A 27,878-nucleotide genomic window follows, 5' to 3' on the forward strand; every position below is an offset into this window, starting at 1 on the left:
ATTCAATCTTGTTTGTTATTTACACATGTAGCAGATACGCAGTCTTGTCTCCAGGCACCTCATGACTGTAAGCCAAATATTATGAATATATTCTCTGTTTTTAGGCGTCTGTCATATGCAAAAATGAAACTCTCAATATTTCATATTACTTTGGGTCAGTGAGAGAGGAGATCCTTCACTTCCATGCAGTTTGTATTGAAGTATAAAGCGTAATGGTGGCTATATTGACAAGAAGGATCTCATCTGGCGGCCTCGTTTCCCTTTTGTAGGGATTTTGTAGGTGCAGGACTGAAAGGGAATGGAGAGCACAGCCTGAGCTGTCGTGGCTCTCGCTCTCTCTCTTGCTCTCTCTCTTGCTCTCTCTCTCTCGCTCTGTGACACACAGACTGCTGAATGCTCGCAAGTTGGTGTGTCATTAGGATTCGGATCAGGATGCTGTCTCAGTCGACACAAACTGAGGTGAATGAACATGACTGTCTGCAGTGAGACGTTTCTCTTTCAGAACCTGCTGTGACACGTCTGGAGGGAAATTGCTGAGAATGACCTCTGTACTTGTCGGTTATCTACACCTATTCTCAATCTCAAGTATTTACCCAGATTTCTTTTCCTCTTTAAGGCTCCTCTGTCTCGCCCTTCTCGAGGAGAGACGAGCGACGCTGCACTCCTGCGTGCGCTTTGCAGAGGTGATATCAGTGACGCTGTATGAAAGATGCCACGAGTTCATGATAAACTCTCAGCAACATTGATTATTCACACACATGCAGAAGACCGTCCTTGAAGAATGACTGTCTCTGCAGCATTGGCAGCCAGTGTCACCGACCACCAAGTCATAATTTTGCTCGTGTGCAAAATTGCAGCTGCAAGCATGTCAACATTTTCAACACACCGTATATCAATGAGGATTAAGGCAGTTTATATATGGAGGGTGCATATGCAGCAGCCCTGCACTCTGCAGTATCTCCTCGTAGGGAAATATGAGAGAAAAAAAACCTAAAAAGGGAGTAGAGTTGATAAAAACCTGTTACAGTAAATTATGTGAAGTCGAACCCTCTGGAAGACAAGTTCTAAGCTGCAACTCAGCAACATTGCCATTCCTCCCCCGTAATCTATTTAACCCTCCGGGGAACAGGAGAGGTACCGGCTAAATTAGTGTAATCTGAATGAGAGTTTCTTGAATATGGTGGATTCAAACCGATGAGGGATCGTATCCTCCACTCGCTCCCCTGGCCCCGGCAGACAATGAGGATATGACCATCTGAATCGATACAGCCAATCCTCCATGATTAGGTCATCCATTAGTTCACTTGATCTTTCGACCCTCTTACATTGCATCTGATGAAAATGTAATCACTCAATACTAGCCGGATGATTAGTCCAAATCCCTGCTCTCAAAGTGGAAGAGAGGGAATGTTTTGATGCAGCATATGCAAATAAGCAAGGGCTTTTGTATTTTGGTCATGGTGGCGGAGTCGGGGGGGGACGTCAACTCCCCGGCCTTGTCCCTTGAACATCAAGGCCCCTCTGCTGCCTCTGATCCCCGGCTCTCTGCAGCCGTATGAACTCCATGTAGTGAAATGCATGTTCACAGACTGTGTGCAATGCGAAACCCACACAGGCTGAGCCTCGCTGGCACAAACACTGTTCCTGATGTTTCTGGAAAACAAAAATCAATCAACAAAAGATTTCAAATTTAAAAAAAAAAGACAGTTAAGAGGGCATTTTCACTTTTGTGCAAATGTCTCCGTACAATTACAGAGCGGAGAAGGACTCAAAGATGAATCAGAACAGCCACCAAATGGAATTCAGTTTGAGGATGAATCAGCATCACACTGTCAAGATCACGATGTGAAAAAGGTCATTGCTCCACCAGCACTTAAGACCCGAAGGTCGACGCCGCATGTGACTTCTATTTTCATAAACCTTCAAAAACTTGAATCAAAGCGAATTAAAGTGCGAGGATATTCTCCATGTTTCACCGTTGATTTTCTCTTCTGCGTGCACGTAATAAGACGAGAGCGGATCATTTGTGTGGCTATTTCATCATTATTCTCCTCGCCTTGTTCGTAGAGCGGTGCCAGACTCTGCTTAGCGCTCTGTCTGAGCCGCGATGTTCCCAAAACCTGGCGTGTGTTATGGTGGCTCTTTAGCTGTGAGCACAGCAAACGTGTTTTCTTTAAAAGTCCACTGGGGAAATCAATACCTTGTTTAGGCCTGAAATTGGCCAGTCAATGTTACAATCATCTGTTTCCAATTACAGTGAGAGGCAGTAACTGGAATTATAATGTCAACTGTCTGGTAGCAGGTTAGAGACTGACCAGCAATTAACACCGGTGATCAATGCATCTACTTACGTTTCTGTTATGAGCGTCAGTCCCCGTTTATCTTTGTCTTTCTGTCCCGGCAGCACAATCTGACCAGGTGGAGCATGTGCGGCAGCTGAGCTGTAGTAGACGGTGGCAGAAGTCTGATTGTTCTTGGAGGTCATATTTCATTAATGAGCTGCTGCACTATCCCAGCACAATTTTTCTTGTGAGTTTGTGAACAAAAAGCCCCATCGAGTGGCGTGTCGCAGGGGAGCACAAAACTCTGTGGGCTCAGGTGAGCGGGCGGTCACAGCATCCTGATGTGGAGGGTTGTAAGGAGGTGTAATGGAGGCAGTGGCGGTTAAATGCCGGGGCCGTGTGGGATCCCGGAGGGAGCGGGATGCGGGCCCCATCACCTCGGGCATCTCCTGACCGCGCCTGATTGATGGGGGAAGCGCTGACGAGCCGAGCTCCCAATGTCACTCTCCAATTAAATAACTCTCAGTGCTGAACCGCTGCAGCCCCTCCACCCATCCTCACTCCCCCTCTTCTCCTGCGATAAACCGCCCCCTTCTCCTCCCTCTCACCTCTCCCTCTATCATCACACAACCACTCTCCCTCTGCACTCCGTCTCCACACATCCTTTAAGTTGACTTCTTACTTACAGTCCAGCTTTACATGCCCTCCTCCCATTTATCTCGACATTAACGTGCCCCCCCGTCTTTAGCTGCCTCCTCCAAAATCGTCCTCCCCTTTTAATCCACTTCAGCGTATTTATACCTGTGTATTGTCCAATGTCAGTAATTTCAGTTTTGCTAACTGCTCTTCCAGGCATGACAGACAGAGGCTGCTCTTTCTATTAGTTTGGTTCAGTGCTCCCTTTTCCTAGATGACAAAGCAGGGGAGACAAAAAGAGCAGCAGCGGTGTAATGTATTCTGTCTCCAAAAATGCAAAGAGCACGGAGAAAGATACAAAGTCTGCATAATGCATTTGTGACTAATGGCCTGGTTTTGTGTTTAAAGGGAAATGCAATGTGAGAACAGGTGTAAAAAAATAAGAGAAACCACCTGCGCCAAGAAAACAAACAAACTGTTGAGCCTGACGAGGCTGGAGGAGAATAATCTTTGAGGCTGCATGTGTTATTAAGCTGAGACACTGGTGCACACTGTATGTTTTCTGTCACTAATTAGGGATGTAACTAATACTGTTTGGTTTGGATGGTGTGCGTGAGTGTGGAGGTGCAGCCTCATGCTGCATTCTTCTGTCGCCACAGGAGCTCGGTTTGCAGCTAATTGGGTGAAAAACAAAAAAAAAACTCTTGAGCAGAAATTTTGTTTGAAAAGTTGTTTTTCGGAAAGTGTGAAGGATGCATGAAGAAGAGAATTTAAGGCAAATGTCAATGGATGAGAAGAGACACATGAGACCCCCCAACTTATCTTTCTGCAAAAACATGAAATGTGTTTTTAACATTTCCTTGATACCTTTCAGGATTTAATTAATTCTCAAGGTGAATGCGAGAGGGGAGGGTGTGTGTGTGTGTGTGTGTGTGTGTGTGTAAGTGGGTGTGTGTGTTGGGGGGGGGGTAAGTTCCTCTCATTGGTCGAAGGCGTGAATCATTTTTCTATTGATTTCCTTTTCACCAGTGAGCCTATATCGTTTAACAGTGCGCGTCGAGCCATCTGCTGCCAAAAAACTTGGCAGGTTTTGGAAAATAATTTGACTCGTTCGCTCCTTGTGCCAAATACGCAGCGTGTGTCTGAGTTTCTGGCGCCTTGTCCTCGCCAACTTATTCTGGTCAAACTCTTTGCATCCAGGCTCCATCTCTCTCTCTCTCTCTCTCTGTCTACATCCCTCTCTCTTTCTCTGTCTCCTCTCCAGTCAGTGAGGGTTTGGCTCAGATGTGAGGCTTCTCCTCCTCCTGTCTCGTCCGGCGCCCCGGCTCCTCGCTGCTGCTGCTGCTGCGCACCCACCCCCCTCTTGTTCCCAATGTAAGATAGATAAATGCCCAAAACCCCGCAGCTGGGGTTCCCTGCACAGAGGCAGCACTGCGCAGGATGCACGGAGGAAAGAGAGGAGAGAGGGAGTGAGAGAAGAGAGAGAGGGAGTGAGAGAAGAGAGAGAGAGAGAGGGAGGGAGGGAGAGAGAGTCTGACTTGCCACATCCCAGCCAAGGGTGAAGCATTTTACGCGCGATCCAGTGGCCGATCTCCCGCAGCTCTGCTCCGCCATCAGGACTAATTTCATCAAGAAAAACTTTTCAACTCTTTATTCTCACATAAGCTGCTTTTCTGCGATTCGGTGCGTGGGGAGGAAAAAGGCTCAACTTTTGCCGCCAGACACCATCTGGTGAAGTTATTCCATCTTCCTCTGGTGAGTGATTCCTCTGGATTTCACATCTCCTCTCTCATTCCCACGAAGCGAATTTATTATTATTGGTGGTGTTTTTCTGTGCATGTTTTCTCGTCCCGTCGCTTATTCTGTCATTAGTATTCCGTGGACACGAGTTTTCCTGCGGCGGTCGCTCACAGAGATGTTTACTGTCGGTGTTTTCCTGCTGCTCATCATGTGCGTATTTGTGCTCCGTCCTCCTCTGCTTCGTTCCTCTGAAGTTCCTCAGATGTTTAATCGATGATATTTATTTAATATTAGCAGGAAAACCGCCTCTCGTCGATGCAGGAACAGGTGATGCCCCTGCGAACTTTTATTTTTTCCTCGGCTTTGTGCAGGTGTTGGCAGCTAATGCGCAGTGATGGATCGTTAAGAGGAGGGTTGAAGCAGTCAGGTCACATCAGTGCAGGGCCGACCCAGAGGGGTGCCTCTTCTGATTTACACTGCAAAGAGTCCATGATGCCAAAGAGTCTCTGGGAGAAATCCTCTGCTCCTTCTTATCATTTCTGTGAAGAAGTGGGGGGGAAACTGCACCCAGGGTAGAATGTGGATTTTTCCAAAGTTGGATAATCTGCCCCCCCCCACATGTTCCAGGACCCTAAAATCTGCAGAGATAACACGTGGAAGCATCACAGAAAACACAGGGGAGGATACAAAAAAATGCATCTATGGATCAATACACAATGAAATATCTCATACAGTGGATATTTAATGCAAGTATAAGTTTATTTTTTGCAACATGCATGAAATTATTTGGGGTTTCAGGCTGTGTGAAATACTTTGCTTGTGCCGTTTGTATTTTTCAAGCCTGTGAAGCCCTGTGCTGACCACGACGAATGGAATTCTTGTTTAATCATTATGTTGCTGCAAGGACAGGACAGAAGGACAGATTGGGTATTCTAGTCTCAGTTTAAGGACTTTAAAAAAACATCTTTTAACAAAAATAATTTTAATTCTAGTAGAAATTTCTTCTGCTTTTATCACAAGAAAATGGTTAAAAAGGAACAACCTTTTTCATTTATCAGTCCTTTGTGACATTCTGCAGCTCTCGAGTTTTCTCACACAAAATTTCACTTTAAAAAGGCAAATTCCTGCTTTTTATTTTCTGTCTGAATTCGGGGAATCACCCACAATTCTGCACAGATTGTTTTTTTAATATGCAGTGAGAGACACACGCACACAGTGTCAGTCAGCTCCAGACCTAATAGTGAAGGATGCGAGATGAATTCAAATGAAGGTGAGGCATTAGGAATCTGTGAGTGCTGAGACCACCCTTCAACCAGAGGACTCAGGTTCAAGCGCCTGCGTCAGCAAGAAGGTGGCGAGCGTGCAGCCCGAGCGTCCTTGAGCCAAACACTCGAAAACCCACGGTGTCTTGTTATTGGGGCTGTGCTCAGCAGTTGACCCCTGTGCTCTAATCTCCACAAACAAGGAGCGAAGATCCCAGAAAAATCGATGCCGCCGATTTTCATCGTAATTGAAATGAAAACTGCTCACACGCCTTCTTTGTATTTGTAGTCACAGAGCTTCACATGTCAGGAACATGTGATTTACAGGCTGGTTTCCTTCAGCAAATTATTCACAATTGATTATTATACTTAAGTAACTCCATTCAACTGCCTTCATAAAGTGTCTCAGGATGTAATTAAGTTTATTTCGCAGCAATATGTGTTGTGCATTCTGGCCCACGGGCGTCTGTGCGTTCACAATGATCGAGGAGAATATGGATCTGAGGAGGCACGTGATTGGTTACTGAGCTCTGTGGCACTGGTAATCCTGTTGTGAGACTGGCAAATGGGATTAAGACAGTGTGTAAGAGAAACAGAACCTGGGGGATGACTGCGAGGCTTTACATTCACGGCTTTATCTCACTTTTTCACTTCATTTAGCCTCATCACTTTGACGCTGGCCAACAATGAGTCTATGTTTCCCCAGAGGATCCCCAACATGGACTTTGACCGTTTAGAAAGCCTGATGTTCTTCCACTGAATCAGCCAAGTGATGATTTTTTATTTTTTGGTGCTGATAAATGGTTTCGCATGATTGGAAAACACACCAATGTTTTTTTTCCTCCTTCTCTGCAGGGGTGAAAACCCACTGAAGCACTTAGTCCATTTTGCACCATAACATTACCAGTGCTTTAAGGCAGTGTGACCCTCCGCAGCTTCTCCACAGAGGAGTGAAACTGCCTTTAAATGAAGAATTATAGACATGTTTGACATTTGGTAGTAAAAGCACATTGCCTGTGTATTCTCACATCTGTGCCAACTTGAGTTTGACCTCCATCTTTACATTTCTTCCATGTATTTGGGTGCAGAGTCACTCGGCACACTCGGAGACATCAGTCCTGGTTTGAACTTCTGTACAGTAGAATGCACAACTCCCACCGGGTGAGATAATTCATCACAGCAAACAGGAGGCCTTCGTGTGTGTTTCTTCTTCTTTTGCTGTCACTTTGTTGTGCTGGAGCTTTACGCTAACGCTCCGCTCACTGTCAATCACCTGACACTGACGGGAAGAAGAAAAGGCGACGTGGTGTCATGAAACGCTCCCGTCACATCCGTCTCTTTGTTTTCCCCGTGGAGCAGCTAATTTCCAGCCAGATATGACGCTGCACGTTTTTAATTTGTGAAATGATAAACCATTAAAATGCATTGAGAGAATGGACTTCTCTGCAGCAGGAACTGCCCAGTAATCAACTCCACAATAAATCAGCGAGAACTCATTCGATAAAAAGCCGACATCTGCCTTACTGAGCACACGACTGCACCCACGTCGACGTCAGTGTGATCTGAGCTGTCTCTGTGCTCGTAGTGTTCAGGCCTCACAGAGAAATGAGAAGCATTAACTCGGCCGCTTGTCTCAAACTGACCCTGAGTCCCCTGATGGGATCTCCTCTACCCACAATGCCACTGCTGCAACCTGCCTTCACAACTCGTGCTGCCCTGGAGCCACATCTGCTCCACTTTCCACCTCTACCATTAAATCGTCATGCAGAGGCTATGTGACTTTGAGTCTGTGTGTACATGTGTGTGTGCACCTTCATGTGTTGCAGCAGCAAGCAGTTAATTTAATCATGGATTCATCTAAAGATTATCTTGAAAATGTCCCAAAAATTTCCATTCCAGCTTCTCGGGGGCTGGATTTACGTCTCTAAACATCAGAATACCTCAAAATGTTTACTTCACAATGAGATATGACAAAGACAAAGCAGGAAATCTGTTTTTGATTGTGAAAATGGTTGCAGGCTATTTTTCTGTCAATCGACTAATTGATTAATTGACAAATCATTAATGCTAGAAGCAGAATCCGATCAGGATGTGAACAGCTTCATGGCCTCTTGGATAAAGTTGTGTTTTCTTTTCACGCCTTGACTGGAAATTAAAAAAAGATGCTTTCATTAAGGTTGTGAATATCGTAGCTGCAGATTATTTTCTCTAAATAAATTCTCACATGAGCAGGATGCTCACTTACATGTCTGCAGAGGTGGCAATCATGCTGGTGTTATTCATTTCCGTGTTAATTATCAGCACATGGCTTAAGGACTTTGCCTCAGAGAAGTGCGGCAGAATCACTTTTCGCAGGATGTGTGCGGATGTTTTAATGTTTGGCGGGAGGGTGGGTGGGTGTAATGGAGGGGCTGCAACAACGAGAAACTGGAGAATCTGTGTGGGAAGAAGCAGGTCAATGCATGCCAAAGCAATTACCTTCCTCGTCAAGGACCCTGCCAATACTCTGCGATGAGGGGGAGAGAAAGAGAGGTCGGCGAGGAAATAAATATACGAGCGGTCAAGCTCTCAGTTGTCTGCTTCCAGAAGACCTCCTGAAGTTTACATGGCATTTCTGAGTCAGTATCGTCCCAAGGTAGCGCATAAATTTGCAAGCGTACTCTGCTGCGCCGCATCTTCACCGGGTTCATGTGTGTTTTTAAAATCCTCCTCCAAGATATGTTGCTTATTTGAGGGAGTTTGTGGAAATTGTTAATCAAATTATACAGATAATACCAGAAATGTTATGAAGCTCGTGAGATTGTTGAACCACCGAAGACTGGCAGGATGTGTTGTGACATGACGAACATTATCTGTCAGGAGCTGATGCTTTTCTCTGGGTTTGACAAGTCTTCATGTTCTGGCATCTCTGGGGGAACTGTCACAGCACGACGACGGAGGGGAGACAGATCCCCCCGCACGTGTTTTCGGGCCGGCGAACAAACTGCTCGGAGTAGAGGTCAGGAGCGCTCTGGCCATCATGCTGCTGACAGCTCAGATTTATTTTTAATCTAGGTGATGAGAAGTCGCCACACAAATCGCGTGGCTTGTTAGTGTTGAGTGGCGCGCCCTGCCACCATTACACCCTGATCTTATACAAAGAAAATGTGATAAACTAATGACCTTGGTGAAGCAAAGCCCAGATAATTGGGAACCAGCTGAATGGCGTCGGATTGTTATTCCGTGCAGCCACGTTTGTTCCATTCGCTGTGAAATCTCTTTGCTTATGCGCATTTGAAAAGCCGGGTCATTTTCCCTCCATCTTCCCCTTATTAACATTTAGACCCTCACAGATTCTTCTTCTGGTGTGTGTGTGTGTGTGTGTGTGTGTGTGTGTGTGTGTGGGCGGGCGTGAGTGTGTTCGTGAAGGACGCCATGTTGATTGTATTTATTGTCTTTTCATTTTTGAACAATTTCCATATGATTGGGGCAAAAGCATCATTATGTCTGCAGGCGCATCACTTGATGTGTAAAGTGACAGCGGTCACACAGTAAATTTTGCTGACGGTACTTTCTCTCCTCTCTCCTCTCTGTCTTTGTCTCTCCCTCCCTCCCTCCCTCCCTCTTTCTATCTTTCTCTCTGTTCTGATAGGTGCCAATTATACAGCCTCTGGGTTGAAGCCTCCCTGCTCGCCATTGACCCTGTTAGCCAGCTTTAATGTCAACTCCTTGGCTCCAAAGTGGAGGGAATTACCCCACTTTTAGTCTCCAATGAGGAAAAAAGAGGAGCAACACAGCAAAATGCAGAGCTTGACTCTTTTTCAACCCATGTGCTCTTTCCAGTGTCTGACTTCTCCTGCTTTCTGGTGAAACACAGGGTCAGGACTGTGTGGATAAAACCCTGAGGGTTTTGACATTTCAGCTTTTCTGCCCTTTTTTGTTGTTGTTGTTTTTTTTTTTTTTCATCTCTTGCTCCTCTTCTGGCCTCAGTGCTTTTTGGAGGCGGCCCAGATGATGGGGTGGTGTAGCTCAGGCATATGCAGAGCCCTGGCTCTCCTGGCACTCCTGCTCCCCTTGCGGCACATGGGCTGCTGGGGGCTGAATCCCAGCTCTGGGGACCTGGAGAAGTCCCCACGCTCTGATCCAGACCCCTGGGAGGTCCTGCACAGGCACAAACGCAGCTGGGTGTGGAACCAGTTCTTCGTATTGGAGGAGTTCACAGGGAATGAACCACTCTACGTTGGCAAGGTAAGTGATCTGTGCAGCTGTTAATAGGTCAGCATTGTTACTTACACAAGAGAGCGCATTTACTTTACTCAAACTATCCCTCGTGATAAACTGATCCCTATTTTTGCAGGTTTTCTGCACCTGTACACTACACATATCAATAACCTGGCACCATAATGACCTGCGGAATCTGGGACAGCAGAGTTTTACAGAGTATACATTCCCAGTGCCCTATATAATGTTAAACAAATGAAAAGACAAAACGCAGACAGTGTGGGAAGCTTTTCTGTCTTTTCATTCCAGCCAGACTGAAGTATGGGCTCGCACAGATGTGCAGTTTTACTTTAGAGGCCTGTGCGTGACATGACAAGGTAATTTGCATCCTAATCAGTATCCATGCAGGAGGGGTATATACATTACTCCACTGTGTCTTTGTACAGTAGGTGTTCTGCCAAGGTGCAATCAGATCAAGCTAAGTAATGTGTGTTTTGGCAGGTGTGTAAGTGTGCAACCCCTCCCAATGACATTTAAAGCAAGAGGCACAAATGGCATAGTTAACATGAGGGGACACTGACAGAGTGTCTAATCGTGCATTAATGAGAGATGGTAACACTGCTGCTCTATTGTATATATATCACATCGCCTCAGGTAAAGACCAATGGTGAAAGAAGTATGTAGATATAATGTAATGATAATAAACAGTCGACCTGCCCAGGCTGTTCCCGCTGCCTATCGCCCAATGTCAGCTGGCATCTGCTCCAGCTCCTCGATGACCCTCAAAGGATAAGTGGTGTGGATGGAATGATGGATGGACGATAGTATGAAAGTAGAAACAACAATGTCAAAATAAAAACAAAACGTTTTTCTAAAGGTAACTGCATCAAAAATGTAAATAAGTCTTAGAAATTAATGCAATAAAGCATAAAAACAATCACACAAGTGTTACTGAAAAACACATTTGAGGGAATAATTTTGCAAAGTAAGTCAAGTTATTACATAAAGTTCTACACAAAGGGAATTCAGAGTGTTTTAATAACGCAATTAAACATTAATCACATAATACTCAACCACTTTAAAGACACCGGGGCAGTTTAACCTACAGCACCGCCTCATATTTTAAATTTTATAAGCTGATGATATGATTTGCATGTTAATAAATTAGCACACAAAAATAAACACAAGCAACTGTAGCTGTCAAAATCTCATTGTGTTCCTTTGAAATGTAGTCACAAACGTATAAAAGTAAAATGCAGAAATGAGTAATGAAATAATGTTCTACAAGTAGAAGTAGAGGACAGTGTAGCACAAGTATAAAGGAAATACTCAAATGAAATACAGAGACCTCAAGCATCACAACATGTACTGAGTAACATCCCATTAGAAATAACTAGTAACCACGGCTGTCAATTGAATGTAGTTTAAAAAGTAAATTGTATGTTTTTTTCTTTCTGAATGAAAGTCAAGTAAAAGAAGTACTTCAAAATGTACTTCAATACCTGCCCTGAATAAATGTACTTCATTATATCCTATAACTGGATGTAACCAGGAACCACCAATGACAAATATATGTAGTCTAGTCTGTAAAAAGTACAATTTTACCTCACAAAAGAAGTGGGTACGAAATACCATAAAATAACGAAAAATAAAGAAACAAGTACCATATAACCTTAATAATTATACTTGTTGCATTCCAGTACTGGAGAAATCAGGAAACTACAGATTAAAAATATATTTGCAGTTCAATAAAAAGTAGATTTGCAGAAGTATAAAGACTGGAGTATAATCCAGGAACCTCAGTAACTGAAAAATCTGCTGTAGAATAAATCTAATCAAACCCTCACATTAAAGTCGCCTGTTGTAAAAGCGTCGGTTTACATCGCAGGGTTTGGTGTGCACGAACATTTCAGCACCACAGTGAGTGGACAGCTCCTGCAGGAGCGTGTGTGGTCCAGATGGGCCTCGGATCTCGTTCTCTAGTTCCACGTTATCTCGGAGACTTTTCTGGTCTTATTATTAAATTACTTTTCGCCTTTTCACTCATCTGCTGGATAATCATTCTCATCTGCATGTATTTGCCGGGTTTGCTCTCACAAGCCCATTTCCTTGCTGTCTCTGAACTGGATTATCGTCTCCAGCTGGAATTAGGATACATTTGACTGTCCCATTGTTCTCCTCTCTATTTTTGCCAGAGGGATGCTGGAGGAAAGCATCTAATTCAGAACGAGCGTGTTTGTGACACTGCTGGAGTTCGGCGAAAGGTCATTTGTCGTACGAGTGTCCGTGGCATCTGAAAATGCTTTCGGACGTCTCTTTTATCTGAGTGGCTCGTGCAGAGCGTCTTTTGTTGTTTTTGCCTTGTTAACATCTGCACTGTGTTTTCTGATTGAAATGTTTTGTCCTGTGTTGCACATTTGAAAGTTAAAGACGAGAGGCCGCTACAGTGAAATCTTGAGTGCTTCTTTTATTTTACACATGCTTGTGTCTGATTGGTTTTCTTGTTAGAAAATCCCACCGGATGTGAAGAGGCTGATTACTTATTCATAGATGTGTAGAGATCTGCTTATCCTCAGGGAATATACAAAAACTCATTTGCTAGCCCCTTTTGTACAGGGAAGTGGGGCCACTTCTGAAGTGAGGCCACTTCCCTGAACATGAACATCATGGTATATAGATCTTTTATTGGTATTTTAGGCTTTACTGTGTTAGTAGAAGCAGTTTCAGGACAGACAAAGCAGCAGCTGTGTAAAAAGTCAGACATGGCTACATCTTTACATCTGACCTCCTGCACTAGCTGAGTCCAACCCTTTCAGAAGTCTAAAACATCAGATTCATTTACTCCCCGCGGGCAGAGCAGGCTGCCTGGGAGCTTGAGAAGCTGTCACGTTATTTGTTCCCTTAGATCATAGTTGTCACACATTGTGTGTGTTAGTTTGGTGTCACGAGGCCCCGCTGCCGCTGTAAAAAAGTCTGGGCGGGACTCCCTGACCTCACGATTCAGTGTGAGCGACACTGAAGGTCCCACCATGTCAGGACAATGACCTTACGAGAAATGAATTCTTTACATAGCTTCAGAAAAACAAAAAAAACACCTCTGGCTTTTCGTGCTCGGCTCTCAATTTTCAGGTTATCGGCAAATCCGCAGTGACATGACCAGTAATTTTATTTTGTCGGATATATCCAGGTAACCAATATGACAAACAATAGGAATCTGTGTCCAAACAAAACAAAAAAGCGGCTGCACAATTTGGTCATTTGTTTGGCTGCAAGCAAAGAGAAATATGATACAGTCAGTGGGAAATGGGAAGTCATCACTTTGGCCCGGCTGCTCCTTTTGCATCTGCAGTCTGCTTGGCTTTAATGCATTCTGTCAGATTCTGAATTTCACAACCAAATGTCTCATTATGCTTTGGAACTCTGCCTCGGGTAAGTGAACTGGCCTGGAATCAGCTGAAGTCACAAGCCTGCTGGTGGAAATGTGCATTTCAGAACCATCCGCAGATCGGTGACGTGCAAACATAAAGGAGGAAACGCTGGAGCCACTCGAGGACTTAATAGACGTAAAGTGTTTACGGTTTCCGCAGGGTGTTCATGTGACTAAATATCAAGAGGTGTTGAAACAGAGTGATCTGTAGTGGAATATTAGCAGGTGTGCTAATTTGTACCGCAAAGAGGTGCTAAATCATTGTTCAGATCTTTTGCTTCGTTAACGCAACAGCTCTCCTCGCTTTATACTTTGGAATATTCATTTTTCCTCTTCTCTCCAGTATCTTTTGTGAAGCTGCAGCTACATGTTATCAGGCCCATTTTTTGTAAATAGATCTGTTTATTTTCAAGTGACGGTAGAAATTCACAGCCTCAGAGGCCGAGTGCTGCTCCACATCACGGGAGGCACGAGCCCACAGACACGGCCCTTATGCTGGATCTCTCTTATTTATAGAGATGTCATCAAAATTGGCAATCTGACTAACCATCCGGGTAATGGATTGACTTATGTCACCTTATAATTCAGGCTGCTTTCAGGGGCTATTAGCCCAGGCTCTCCTGCCACACTCACAAAGGGATTTCTTCCAGTGTGAATACAAGAACCTCGATGAGGGAATGGAAAACAACTCTCGACAGAAGAATCTCTTATAGCTTTCTGTCGAATCTTCAAGTGTGACTGAGACAGAGCAGGTCTGTGTTTGATCATATTTATTGCAGCACCCATGAGACGTTTTTGTGCAATTATGAGTCATTTCTGACCTGGCAGCGAGAACCTGGATTTGTGCTTGACAGTAATTTAGTTTAATAATAAAACAATCGTGGGCATCAGGGATAGTCCCACGTATAATTACAATGGAGCAAACGTAACGCGGGCCCTTTCATTTGCATTCTATTAGATGTTCACTGTCAAATGAGTTAGAATCATGGAGCGGGGGGCGTTGCTGTAAAGGTCAGTCTCAATAGCATCTGCTCACACTAGCTGGTGCCACAAACACGTCGCACGCGCAGCTGGGGAGTGGTGAGAGCAGCACGCTGAGCCGGAGAGGAGGGTTATTCGAGCTGAAGGGAGGGGGGGACATCATACACATGGTACCCAGGGACGAGAGCTCACAGAGGGGAGAGCTCGCGAGGCATCCTTGGGGCCTCTGGGATGGTGAGAAAGCCTTTATTTGAGCCAGGGAATCAAAGGGGACGAAGACAGCAGCACAAAGAGGACCAGAGGGGAGTTATCAGCAGTGTAGAGGAGAGGACAGAATATTGTTTACACTTTAGCACTCTATCTGGCTCACGTAGAGGGCCAGGGCCGGTGTCCACGTTGGCAGGGCAGTGCTTAGATAAAGTCTGGAACGCTGCAGGGTTAAGTCCAGTGAGGAGGTCGGGGGCGAAGTCAAGACTGTGGCGTAAACTGAGGCTGATTCAAAGAAAAGACATGAACACTGTTTCCTTGATCCTGTAAATATGAAGGGTTTCAACCACTGACTGTAAATGAAAATAAATAAAGCGTCTAAACTTCGTCCCACTGTAGCAAAAATATCCCAGTGGTGGCGCCATCTTGAGTTGTCACGGAAAAAATGAGCTCGACCAATCGGGAGTCAGACGTTTCACCGCGTTTCAGTAGCGTCAAATAACTAATTATACATCAGTGTGATGCTTGAAATGACTTTTTGAGAAAAAAAGAATCCGATGTAGAAAGCAGGATTTATGACCTACACTGCAGCCAGTCACCAGGTGGCGCTCAAGATGATTCGGCTTCACTTTTATTTACAGTCTACAGTTAAAACAAGATAAGCAGGTTTGTTTATACATCTGGAATATATCACTATTCTAATGAAATTAATTCTTAAGGCCATTCATCTGACCAACACTGTTTTGGTGCAAGTTTGCTGCTAAAACTCCAACTTGTTTAGTTCTGACATGTAAACACATCTTGCGTCCCATCATCCTGCTTCCTGCGGTCTGACAGGGTATGAAATTTAGAAAAGCTCCAATAAACAGAAAATCGCTTCGTATTTGGCCCCATGTCAATTGGGCTGTAACTGTTTATTGATTAATCCGTTAGCTGATTGACAAAAAATCCTTTGGGTTATTTGTCAGAGAAAAAGTCCAAACACTTGCAGGTCCCAGTTTCTGCAGTGGAACAAACTATAATGGGCTTTAAATGAGAGTTTATTGATTGAATACTGAATTAGTTGATTAAGAATATATATAAATCTGTAATTAAATGACTGTATCTACTGTCTTACATATCACAAAGGTCTGAAAGCTTTCGCATGAAAAAACAACATCTAATTATCCTCAGGTAAGATACACCCCCACAGTTGTTTTCAATTACAGCGGCTAATTAGACCTGCAGTCAGGTAGAAGTTGGGCGGAGCTGTGCGGGGAATTACGTGACGATATCAAACTATTTTCACTAAGAAGAAATATCGAAGTGTAATATGCCTGAAATGCCTGCAAAAAAAAAAAAACTTTAGCGGGGGAGTTAGGGAGATGTCAATCAAGCACAGCGTGCAGACGCCTGTAAGTGGGAAGATGTTGGCTTCCAGCTGCTTCAACACATTAACTCAAAAGCCAATATTTCTTTAAATTAAGTTTGAATTTGATAAATCTGTAAATGAAGATAAGAGTAAATAAAGAAAACCTGCGGCACATTATTTTATATGTGGCGTTGGCGAGGGACAAAGAGATCCAGGACATTTTGGAGAAAATAGTTTTGTTGAGTAGCTGTTTGGCTTTTTTTTCTGCCAAACGTAACTTATTATTTACTCACTCTCCCCTTCGTCCCATCCCTCGGCGAGGTTCTTCAAATTTATGTCCGTCTGATGACGGATCGGTGAAAACAGACGTTGATCATTTTGGCGTTTTGGGCATTTAGTATAAAATAACCCTTCTTTCTTGTAGCCAGTAATAGTCCTGCTCGATTAAATATTAAGGGGTGTGGTGAGCAAAGGGAGCAGAGAGGCAGTTTGAAGTGGTGTATTTTATGTTTTTCTGTTTCCTTCTTATGTGCCGTTTTTGTCTGAATATTTGGTTGCCAACGTTTCTTGAAGTGCTGATGTACTGAATTCCCGGCATCCCCAACAGGTCTGAAGCTGAATAATTCAGGAGAGGTCCTCAGCCCGTGCTGAGAGTATAGACATACTATGAATACACACGAAAAAAGTTTAGTTTTCAGATCTCTCTATTTTTCCTCTACAAAGTGGATAACAGGTGTCCTGGAGGCTATTGTGTTTGGCGTAACGGTGGTATCAAGCATTCTTCTGAGCTCCCGTGAAGCATGGCGGGGCTCGACTGCACTGCACGCACTTCATGTATAACAAAGAAGTTGGTTAAATGTCTCCCGTTCCTCCTAGAAGCTTCTGTGGTGCAGAGAAGAAGAAAATATGTAGTGACGTCTGTAGGGCGGAGGAAGAACGACATGATACTGTGTGAGAGGCCTGGGAGTGAGATATCGGTCAGGCATCTGTATGCAAAAGCTACTTCTCCTCAAAATCTAATGAGGCCTTATAGAAGGCTGCTCGTTTTTCACAGGCTAATTGCATTTCTTATGGATATCTGGATGAAAATGAAAGCAGTTTGATCTCAGTGTTTCTGAAATGAGCTTCCATGCAGCCTGATACACCAGCAGACAAGAGATTTGAGGTATTACAAATGTTTCCTTAAGATTACCAAGATATTGAGTTTCCCCCATCTCTATTATTTCTCCTGTACTCCAGGTGCCTTCGGAGAGTAGCTCGTCGTGTCAAGTGTGTTTTGAGATTGATTCATTATGTATTACCCTCTGCTGCTCGTGGGACCCCGAGTTCAACGTCTGTCAAAACACCATTGAATTTGATTCTAATAAACACTGAAGCTGCACAGTAATCTGATTATCCCCCACTTTCAGCCGTAGTCTCATTTCAGAAATATCCATCCGAGTGAGAAAGCAGGTTTCCGTTTTCAGGTTACATCAGAAGGAATAATCTGGTTATCACGACTAAATTTGTGCAGGTGAAACCTGATTACTTAACCAGGTTTAGCAAAACCACATCCTGGTTTCTTGGCATTGTTGCGTGTAACATCATTTTGGAAAGCAACCACCGTGCCGATGGTTCCACATCAAGAGGTGCATCTGTAGTAATCAGGTGATGCATGAAAAGATCGTAGGCTTGTTCAGATAGTAGGAAAATCTTAAGATATAAATATAAATGTAGTATTATTACATATTTGCGATTAGAAGAAATAAATGCAAACAAATTGGCGTGAGGTTGGTCTTAATTCCGTTACACCTCAGAATCGAGTTAATAATGTTTCAGTTTCAGCCAGCGAGCCGTTTTAAGCAAAAACTGAAAAAAAAAAAATACTCCAAGCTCTGAGGTTTAACGGAACACGTCATAAGTATACTTGTTGTCACAGCAACCAGTCAACACCTCCAAGACTGTGTGAAATACAGTTAACAGAGCAAACAGAGATGTTTTAATATCCAATAAAAAACGGATTAATGGTTGAAATCAAGAATTTGAAACCTCATGGTGGCACCACGGTAAATATCAACTGTTCCCTAAACACCTTGGGCTTCATGCTCATGATGCCCGTGAATGTCTGAACAGAAAAGAAAATGAAAAATAATGTTTTGTGTGAGATACAGATCTTCAGTAGATGAAGAGGGGCTGCAGCTAATCAGGGCTTTGAAGGTACATCAGACACCAGCGGTTGTGGAACTCAACTCTCGCCTCCTATTGGCTGTAACAAAGTGATGATTGTGAGTCATCACTGATGGGAAGTCATAGTTGTAATATCCAGACACTTGTTTACAGTGGAGAGGGTTGTTTTGATGTCAGTTTTAGGAAAGAGTAAAGGGAAATACAAAAAACAAATTATCCAACTACCTCACGTTAACCTGATTACTATCAGTAATCTACTTTGTGTGTGTGTGTGTGTGTGTGTGTGTGTGTGTGTGTGTGTGTGTGTCCATGTCAACATGTCCAAATTGCAGTTCTGCTAAAGTAACCTGAAGCCTTCCCCCTCCTCTCCTCCCCCCTCCGCTCCATCCATCCACACATACAACCCAACCCCCACGCTCTCCTCCATCCAGTGGATGAAGGGACCCTAATATACCGGGGATGCATTGGCCACCTCTCTCTGTAATTAAATTCAGTCATAATGAATCATAGCCCCTAATCCTAAAACCAGCTATATTTCCACAGGGAGGAGAAATGACCTACATGTACTGGAATAGCTCTGAGTGTAGTAGTGCTACTACAGATTTCCTTCTTGGCATCTGCTCTTTAAGTATGATACACTAAACCCACTCTGAGCTGCGTGGGTGTAAATGACTTCTGTGGCGTTTAATTAAAGGTTTCATTATAAAATCAGGAAGCAGCTTCAAAAGATCCACAGCAGGTCATGTGACAGTTTGTATTTCTCAACAATGTGATCAAGTCTTGTTTGGTTTTTGTCTCTTCCAGGTTTCAGGTGATAACTGTTTCCAGATGCACAATAATTATCGTATTTGTGCGATAATTTGATCATTTTGTGAATTAGTTATCATCAGTGGTAATTTGGATAGTAAAATACGGAATCTGGAGCGTTCCATCTCTACTCTGATAGCGTACGATAATTTCAAACTTCTGGAACGATACTTCAGTCTTTTCCATGTGGCAACGCTGCAAATAATGTTTGTGGCTTGAATAGCTGAGTGATGCAACAGCTCTTTGCTTTGTGGAGAAGAATCTGTGCACAGTAACTCAACGCAATTAGGGTATTGTATGAGCCAGTCATCGCGCTAATGTTGGTGATTCACAACGGTGCCTCTGTACCTTTGCTCCTGGAGGTGTATTTTATCATTTGCAGGCCGTGTTGGTTGCAGCCCAAGATACTGTCACCGGTTCATTGTGTTAAAAATCACACTTGGCAGCAGGAGAACACAGAGATAATGCCTACTTTGTTTTTCTGTTTTGATTGGCCACAGGCAGAGAAGAAATAGCACACTGGGTTGCAATGCGGAGAACTCTGTTAATTACGATTTCTATCTTTGTTTCATGTGTTTGAAATATTGTGTAGAATTCATTACAGTATTGAACATAGTCACTAATTGCATCAGAGAATGGGAATTTCAGCTTTTGGTTCAAGCTTTTATTCCTGCCTAATAATGAGCCATGTCTATCAGTCACATGCTGGAAAATAGATTTTTCATCTTGGCAAATTTGGATTTTTTGGTAAATATACCCCCCTTTCCCCTCCTGCAAATGTTTCTGTGGAAAAACAAGAGTGAGACTCAATTTATACCTGATGAATACATGTGTGTTTGCAGCAAGACAGTCAATCCAAATCCATGGCTCTTTGTGTTAACACTTTTTGTAAATAAGCATTTTTACCCCATCACTGTAAAAAATCTTAATATGCAAGGTAGTGAGGTGGGGCTGGTGAGCTGCCAACACACTGTGTGTCCCAGATCAAGGGAAACAATAAATCCCCTTTTACAAAGGAAGACTTTCTAGCTACTTCCACTACTTGTTGAGTACTTACAGGATTAACCGAGCAGGAGGAGGTTGAGTCAGGTGACCCTTCCATCTCCTGGGCCTGGTGAAAATGTGGTTTAAGTCCATGCTTAAGTGCAGTGTGGAGCTGGTTTTAGAGGGGGCTCCTGCAACACAACGTGAAATCCCTGATATTGTCATGTGCACAAAGTATTACTACTGTTTACCTCATTATTACTGTGACACAGGTAGCTCCCAAATTGGTGCCAGATGTTGTAAAATCCTGTGTGTGAGCACTGAAATGATTTAAATGTCTTCATCTGGAGTTCCTGGATCTGTAAACATTTCGTTCTCTTAACATACAGTGTAGCTTCAAACAACTTCTAGTTCTCCTCCTTATTTCAGCTTGGTAGCTTGCTAACATTTGCTAATTAGCGCTGAAAGCAAAGTGAGGCTGAGGACATCGGGAATCCTGTTGGGTTTTGTAGGTATCATCAAAGTCATCACCAAAGTTTTCCTAGTTCATGCTTCATAGAAGTCTGAACCACATTTAATAGGAATCTATCCAATAGTTGTGGAGACAGTTAACTCAAAAGCACAAATATTAACTCATGGTGAAGCTAGAGAAAAAGTCAGGGATCAATATGACATAGTTTGATAACCAGAAATATCTGTACAAAGTTTGTGTAAAGCCATTTAGTCGATGTAGATATACTGGACGAGTGAAAATCTTAAAACGCTGGTGGTGCTCGAAGAACCATCACCATCATGAATATCTGTGAACATTTCATGGCAGTTCATCCAGTTGTTCTTGACATACAGAATAGGTATGTTTATGCTAGATGGAAAATCATTGAATCACCTAATTTTTTAGGATTCAGCCTCCGAATATCCGTCAAAATGTCACGGCAGTCCCTCCACTGGATGAAAATTCAGGGGATTAATAGTAAGATTCATCCTCTGGGAACAATGAAAGTGAGAAAAATTCATTGCAGTCCCATTAGTAGTCGTTGAGATATTTCAGTTTGCACCATATGACAGATCGACACTGCCATCCCTAGAGCCATGCTGCTAGCGTTGCTTAAAGTATACATCAATAAACCAAATGACTTTGGATCATGAAAATCCATCCACGGACGCTAGGTACTATGATTTTGTTGGAAGGTATTTCATTTAAAACCTGAGCTTAACAGTCAGATCATTTAGTAAATAATCAGAATGTGACCTTTGCTGCCGTCTTTCCACATCTGAGGTACAGACGAACTGTAAAAGCAGAATTATTTTTATTCAGAAACATCGATTCCCCAGTGCACTAAACTAAACCATCTCATTACTGACGCCACATGACTAATTCTCTAAATTGGATCCAGTTAGGATCGGAGTCTAATTCCAAAAAAACATACCAGAGACAGAGAAACATGAATGTTTGCTGGATCAGAAAATATTTAGCTTTAGCTCAGAATACTCAATCCCTTCTCAGTCCTTGGTCTTAATTTAATTCAGGGACATGTTCTGAGTTCAAAATTTAAGCATGTCATTTAAATTTTCATCTCTGTAGCTTGCACACAAATAACAAACATGTATGTGATTCATCTCGTTTTCTAACTTCCATTGAACTTTCTAAAAACGCAACTTTAACTTCCCTCAGAAGGATTTATAGCCTAAAGCTAGTGATTGTACAGTGTAAAACAAAGGTGCAAGATAAATTATTTTCTATCCATTCGAGCCAAATCTCACTCTATTTCAGACCATTATTTCCCCGCCAGCAGATATCGCTTGACACAGCTGAAAATTCAGTTAATTTTAGTGGCTCCAGAGAAGTTTGAGAGGGTTTTTGTGAAGATATCTTGTTCTTGGAACCCGGCCCATTCATTTTCTATGGAGGAGATGAGTTCATAGGCTGACAGTGGTAAATTAAGCCGAGGGGCTAAGGCTATGCAAAGACTATGGGATGATTCAGAGATGGATTGGGCTATGATCTAAGGTTGTTATTGAATTTGGCTCCTGAATGAAGAATGGAGTCAGGAGAGTGATTTGCTCTTTTTCTCGGTGCGAGACTAAATATATTCACTACTGCAGGGATTGTGTACACATCAAAAGTCTTCCTTCCCAAAGGCCCTCTCATGTTGGGGTTTAATAAGGTATTTTATTGTTTGAAGTGGTACTGCTTATTTGAGTTGTTTATAATCCCTTTGGATTGTATAGCAGAATAGTTGAGTTACTAGTGTAAAAAAGAGAGAGATGTAATTATCTTAGGCTTCAGGTCCATTTTCTTATCCAGGTGGGCTTTTTGAAATTTGTTTTCCTCAAACAATGTAGGAAGACTTGAGACACAAGGCTAAGAACTCTTATCATATACTTCAGTACTAGCAGAGGACAGTGGACATGTGCAGGCACTCCACAGAGAGTGGAATGTAAATTGAATGCTTGAACCAGGTAGAGTTCCTTTCGTTCATAAGATATTTCATGAAGGTCAACGTAATCAAGTCGAGAAACTCGCATCATACAACTGCAGCACTTGAACATCTCATTGTCGTGTGCTCGTTCCACTGTATGGAATCGATAGCCAGTTTTCTCCTGTCCTTCTCTCAGACACTTGATGACCGGAAAATCTGGAGAGAAGATGTTGCGTGATCTCAAGGAAAAAGACGGAATTAGCCGAGTTTCCAGATAATTGTTGAGCCAACCTTTTTTTTACAGTTTATTTTGCTGCTCCCGTCGACCTTTGCTAATGCGATGCTTCAAAATGCAAATAAACAATATGTTGCATATGTTGATGGGAACACTGTTATGGTCTAGGTCTCCAAGTGCAAATGCTGCAAAATCTGCTTTTTCCACCCTCCCTCATATAAATGCGTTACACATATAGCATACTACAGGTATAATACAATATTCATTTAAACATGTGTAGTAAAACTGACCTGCTCTTATGAAATGTACTGCTCCTCCTGAGAGACACTGATTTTAGTGCTTGAAAAACTAAATGAAATTCGCCTCCGAAATTAGCACATTAGGTTAAAGTTTCTTAATTTAATCACATCTGTCATGAGCCTGAAAATCACTATCCACCATCTCCGCGGATATTAATACTGACAGGATTTAGTACAGAAATACTACCCTGAGAGAGAGGCTTCAAATAAAAGTTGACGATAGATTAAATTTACAGATTTATTTTTCTTTTCAAGACCTGAAATATAAATATTAAATGTCAAGAGAACTTCATGTGAACAAAAAAATGAAATCAATTAGCTGGAATGAAATACACACTGAGTCTTGCTCTTACTAAAGTGTTGTATTTACAGCGTCTCCACCTACACGTTGAAGAGGAAGAGGACAAGGGCAGCTGAGATTAAATGGAAGATGTCATTAATAGTACTTGCAATGAACATTAATAATGGATGGTGGATAATGGATGATAGACACAGTGCCAGTGTATGCTTTAGTTTGACCTCTACATTAAATGACCTCCCTGTGTTGGACAGTGACGTGCAAACATTCCGCACTTTTACCCTAATTCATTTGTATTTGTCAAACAGACGGAGGAGGTTATATAAATTATTAGAGACGCAGTGATTTAGCAAAAGAAGCAGTGCAGGGTTTATCCTGGCAGTGTCCAGTGTTCAGATACCATGTCCCGTTAGTGGTGTTCTCTGTGGCTTTGTGGAGCAGAGTTCTAACATCTCGTTGGAAACTGGTTGTTCTTATGTTAACACAAGTGAGCAGCCTCTCATGCCGTTATTGTGGGTTTAATCAAGAGCGTGAGAGGAAAATCTCAAAGGTAGTAATTATATATATTGTTTGATTTAATTTAGTTCAAGATGATTTACTGAACAGGATTATATGAATATAATATATATTTCTCTGTATTCTGTGTGTTGATGTAAAATAGTATCTTCTCAGTTAGCGGTGGGACGTTTGAATCCCCCTGTTTCCTGTACGCACATGTTGCTCAGTCAAGCTGTTCTGGTGTGATTCAGAGCCGCGGACCACAAGGAGGAGTCATGACATCCCCGCTTTGCCCAAACTTTTGCTGACTCTTCATCTCTTTGCCTCGGGGTCTCTTCAGCAGACGCTGGCACATACAGCAGAGATGTCATGCTCACCCTGCTGCTGTCTGTTGTACTTAAGGCAAAGGCACAGCGACGGGAACAACACATGGGTTTTTCCACAAGCGGCAGACGAAATCAAAGTTGACTCCTTCTTGACAGCGAGATTCCCAAGTGTCATGTGAGCAGTCGCTGGAGCACAGTGGCCCCTGATGCTGTATTTACACACAGAGGAAACACATCTGCTGCAGGAGGATTCAGGGTGTCGGCACCGCTCAGGGTTTCCTCGTCAGGGGAAACTCGAGATGATGGAGAGATCAAAGTTTCTCTCTCATAGCCAGTGGTTTTGTTTTTTAATGGATTTGTTGATTTGTTGTATTTTTTCATTTATAATTATTCATTTGATATTTAATGGTTAAACCGTAAAATATCGAGTCTTAATAACCTTTTGGAATAAAGGTTTGATAATGGGAATCATTTAGATGCATGGATGGATGGATGGATGGATGGATGAAAATTAGTTTACCTAATAAACTATATGGAAAAGATGCATTTATATTTGCATTAAAAATGGGGGAAGAATTGAATGCATGATTATATTATTTAGAAGTTGACAATTAGCCTGATTTACAGATCAGAAACGTGCCACCATGATATTTCCTACTTGACATGAACCTATCATCAGTCATCACATTAATTTTAGCGAAACGGTCACATCTCTTTGTTTTTACGCACATTTTCATTTCTAACAAAGTTGTTGAAGAGTGACGCGCTGACGGACATTGTGCTGGCGTGTTATCACCGACAGATGTTTTTTAATCTTCCATTAGCGCTTCTAATTGACAACTTCCTGAAAGTGTCTCGGTTCCGTCTCAAGCCCTAAATCTCACCCACGGTCCTTCTCTAAATTTACTGCACTGCTGATTTTCGCATATCTGAGGGCGCCAGTGTCTCAGGTGATGTGACTGATATATTGTGCCATTAACACACCAGCGTCTGGCTTACCGGCCCAGAAGATGAGCAAACTTGAGAGGCTCATCAGGAAACCTCTTCACGCTTTAGCTATGACTTTTACTAAAGGCCACTTTCAATAAATGTCAAGCTCCAAACATCGGTAAACAGTTTTAGCCCTGATCAAATTTCAGCAGGCCGGTATACGCGGCGAGGTTGCCGTATCTGTAGGATTACAAGGGTTCCACTTTGTAAATGGCACATTAAACAAATGGCGCATTTCCCACTGCAGTGTTTATTCCCACCGCTGAGGAGGTCTGCCCTTTCACTTCACGGCTCATCCAAACGTCGAACAACCCCCCCCCCCTCCCTCCCTCCCTCCCTCCCTCCCTCCCTCCGCCTGGTCCCGTCGCTGATGTGGACTTTGTTTCACTGTGGTTGCAGAGACCAGCTTGGGGGAGGGGAAGCCGAACACTCACATCTGATGAAATCTCTCAGTGGATCGAGCTTCCCTGACACAACTTGTCTCCTCAATTTTCCACAGAATTTAAAATGAAAACATTGCTTCAGAATTAAGAGTGAGCGCTTTCCTCCTCCCCCTCCCTTTGATGGGAACCTGAGATCCCACATCACAATAGAAGCGTTTTTTTAATTTCCTCTTCAGTTCTTCAAAAACTCACTCACTTCATAATCTGCCTCACCTGATGATGCTGTTACAGTAGAATGTGGGATTTTAGTTGGATATTCATTATTATACTACAAGTAGTGGTTATTAATACATTGCTTGCCATCAAATAAAAACCCAACCTCTTCAGTATTACATACAAAATAAACAGTGAGAAAAAAATCTATTAAAAACACAGTTTAACTGAAGGATTTTGTAAAATAGTTTATCAGACAAATTATTAGTATTTCATGTATTTTATTCTGTCGTTATGGTGATAAGGTAAAATCCAGGTAACTATTATTGAGCCAATAATTGAAATTGATTTTTATAAGATTAGTGTTGAGATTACGCAAAAGAAACTGGCACCAGTTTGGTTATTGTAGAGGGACCGTAACACTTTTTATAAAAAGATATATTTAACAATTATTGTCATTATTGATAATGTGTGATAATTATTTTCCTGACATCTTATATTACTTTCTTAATCTTCTGTTTTGCGGTTCTACCACCAGATTACATCTTTTTCTTACCTTTAGCCAAACAGTGCAATGTTAGAATTACAATGATAATCTTTCCTCCATTTGTATGCATTGATAATATTTAGTATGTTTTAGAACTGGTCACTGGATCCTCATTAAGTTCAGAGTGGCTGAATTTAAATGTTTCGACTTCATTAGAGAGCAGATCTTTCAGAGCTGACAGTAAATGTCAGCAGGCTGAAGATAGATAACGATGACGTTCCCAGGTCAGACATGCTGACAACATGGCCAAAGTCCTCCACCTGAAGGCCACGTAGACCAGGACGTCCCCCAAGAAACAGTTTGTCTGTTAAAAAGTGATAAACAGATAATAGATAATATCAGTCCCCTGTCCCAGAAATGGTGTGATTTATGGGGAAGATTTATAGGGTGGTTATCGTTCTCCTGATCCAAATCTCCAATATTTGTATTGTTCATTGCCCTTGTCGGTCATCTTCATCCTCATATTGTAGGGGACTAGCGCCTGAGAACAGATTATTGATGCCACTGTCATCAGGCGGTCACCTCCGAGTGCTCCCAGCCATGAATACTCTTCACTGAACAGCTTTTTAATCAGAATAATGTGTGTCAGACACCGTGGAAACCTGTTCGCTCCAGAGAGTGCATGTAAAAACAAGAGTAAACACACGCAGGAAGTTACGCTTCTCCCCTGAAAGCATTGAAAATATCTAAATGAAATCAATGAAAGAAAGGTTTGTCAAGGATTTTTATTTTTTAAACTTGATGGTACTTGTACTGTATCTTTTGCATCGTTAATATCTGTAAAAAAAATTCACGTAAAACCATAAATGACAATCTCAAGGTGGTGCTGGTAAAAAATGTGGATTCATACTCTGAACAACTTTTCATGATATTTCAATCTGGACCGAGGAGTTAGTGGAATGACCAACATTGCGATTCACAGAGTCATTTGCTGGAATGAGTAGAAATGTATTGGATGGATCTGTCATCCCTGCACAGATGAGTTCTGTGATTATAGCAGCGCTGTCCCGAAATCCCTTCCCACACAGTTGCACACCACTTCACTGTTTAATTAACATGGCTCTGACGACTCTCAAGAGTGCCATGCGACCTCACATGCGATCTCAATAACCCCAAACCACCTGCAGGGGTTTAAATGTCTGGGAACTCCCTGTGATGATCAGTCAAAAGAACTGATGACGCCTTTTAGATGGCACGGAAGACTAGAGCAGGGAACGCAAGCATCTGCAGAGGATGCATGAAAAATATAACATGATCCATATAACTGCAGTAGTTTTAATTTTATCTGCAAAGAAAAAAAGTGGCTCTGCAGTTTTTGCATCCAAAAAAAAACAGTTTTAAGGTGTTTTAACAAACTGCCAGGGCCTTTTTTATTTGACAGCCTATGGGGAGCGGCTGCAAGAGATGGAGAGCAGCCACTTTGGAAGCATCTTTCATCTCTGTTGGCAGAGTGGGGAGCTTTCTAAAGTTGTCGAGTGTTTTAACTTTTTATGGCCAACCACACAGAGTGGACTGTGAACTGCTGTTTCTGTGAGCGGAGGAAGGAGTGTTATGGTTTTCACCTGACACGGTTGTCACATTACAGTAAGATCAAGGATGGAAAAACAAAGTGGAGGAGTTTGAAGT

The 27,878-nt window shown here is 42.6% G+C and overlaps 1 protein-coding gene across 3 annotated transcripts in view; it reads left to right on the forward strand.

Annotated features, from left to right (window-relative positions):
• cdh7a (cadherin 7a) overlaps window positions 1–27,878 on the forward strand; it is a 104,719-nt gene that overhangs the window by 17,536 nt on the left and 59,305 nt on the right. For 2 of the 3 annotated variants that reach the window (XM_069512941.1, XM_069512939.1), the window contains one exon: window positions 9,552–10,147. In XM_069512941.1, coding sequence (XP_069369042.1) covers window positions 9,911–10,147 — 237 coding nt within the window. In that variant the 5' untranslated portion in view covers window positions 9,552–9,910. Of the gene's footprint in view, window positions 1–4,205; window positions 4,674–9,551; window positions 10,148–27,878 lie in introns of those variants that run through there. The other variant, XM_069512940.1, reaches the window with a different exon arrangement.

Source organism: Paralichthys olivaceus, chromosome 17, assembly GCF_024713975.1.
Source record: "Paralichthys olivaceus isolate ysfri-2021 chromosome 17, ASM2471397v2, whole genome shotgun sequence".
Taxonomy (NCBI): Eukaryota; Metazoa; Chordata; class Actinopteri; order Pleuronectiformes; family Paralichthyidae; genus Paralichthys; species Paralichthys olivaceus.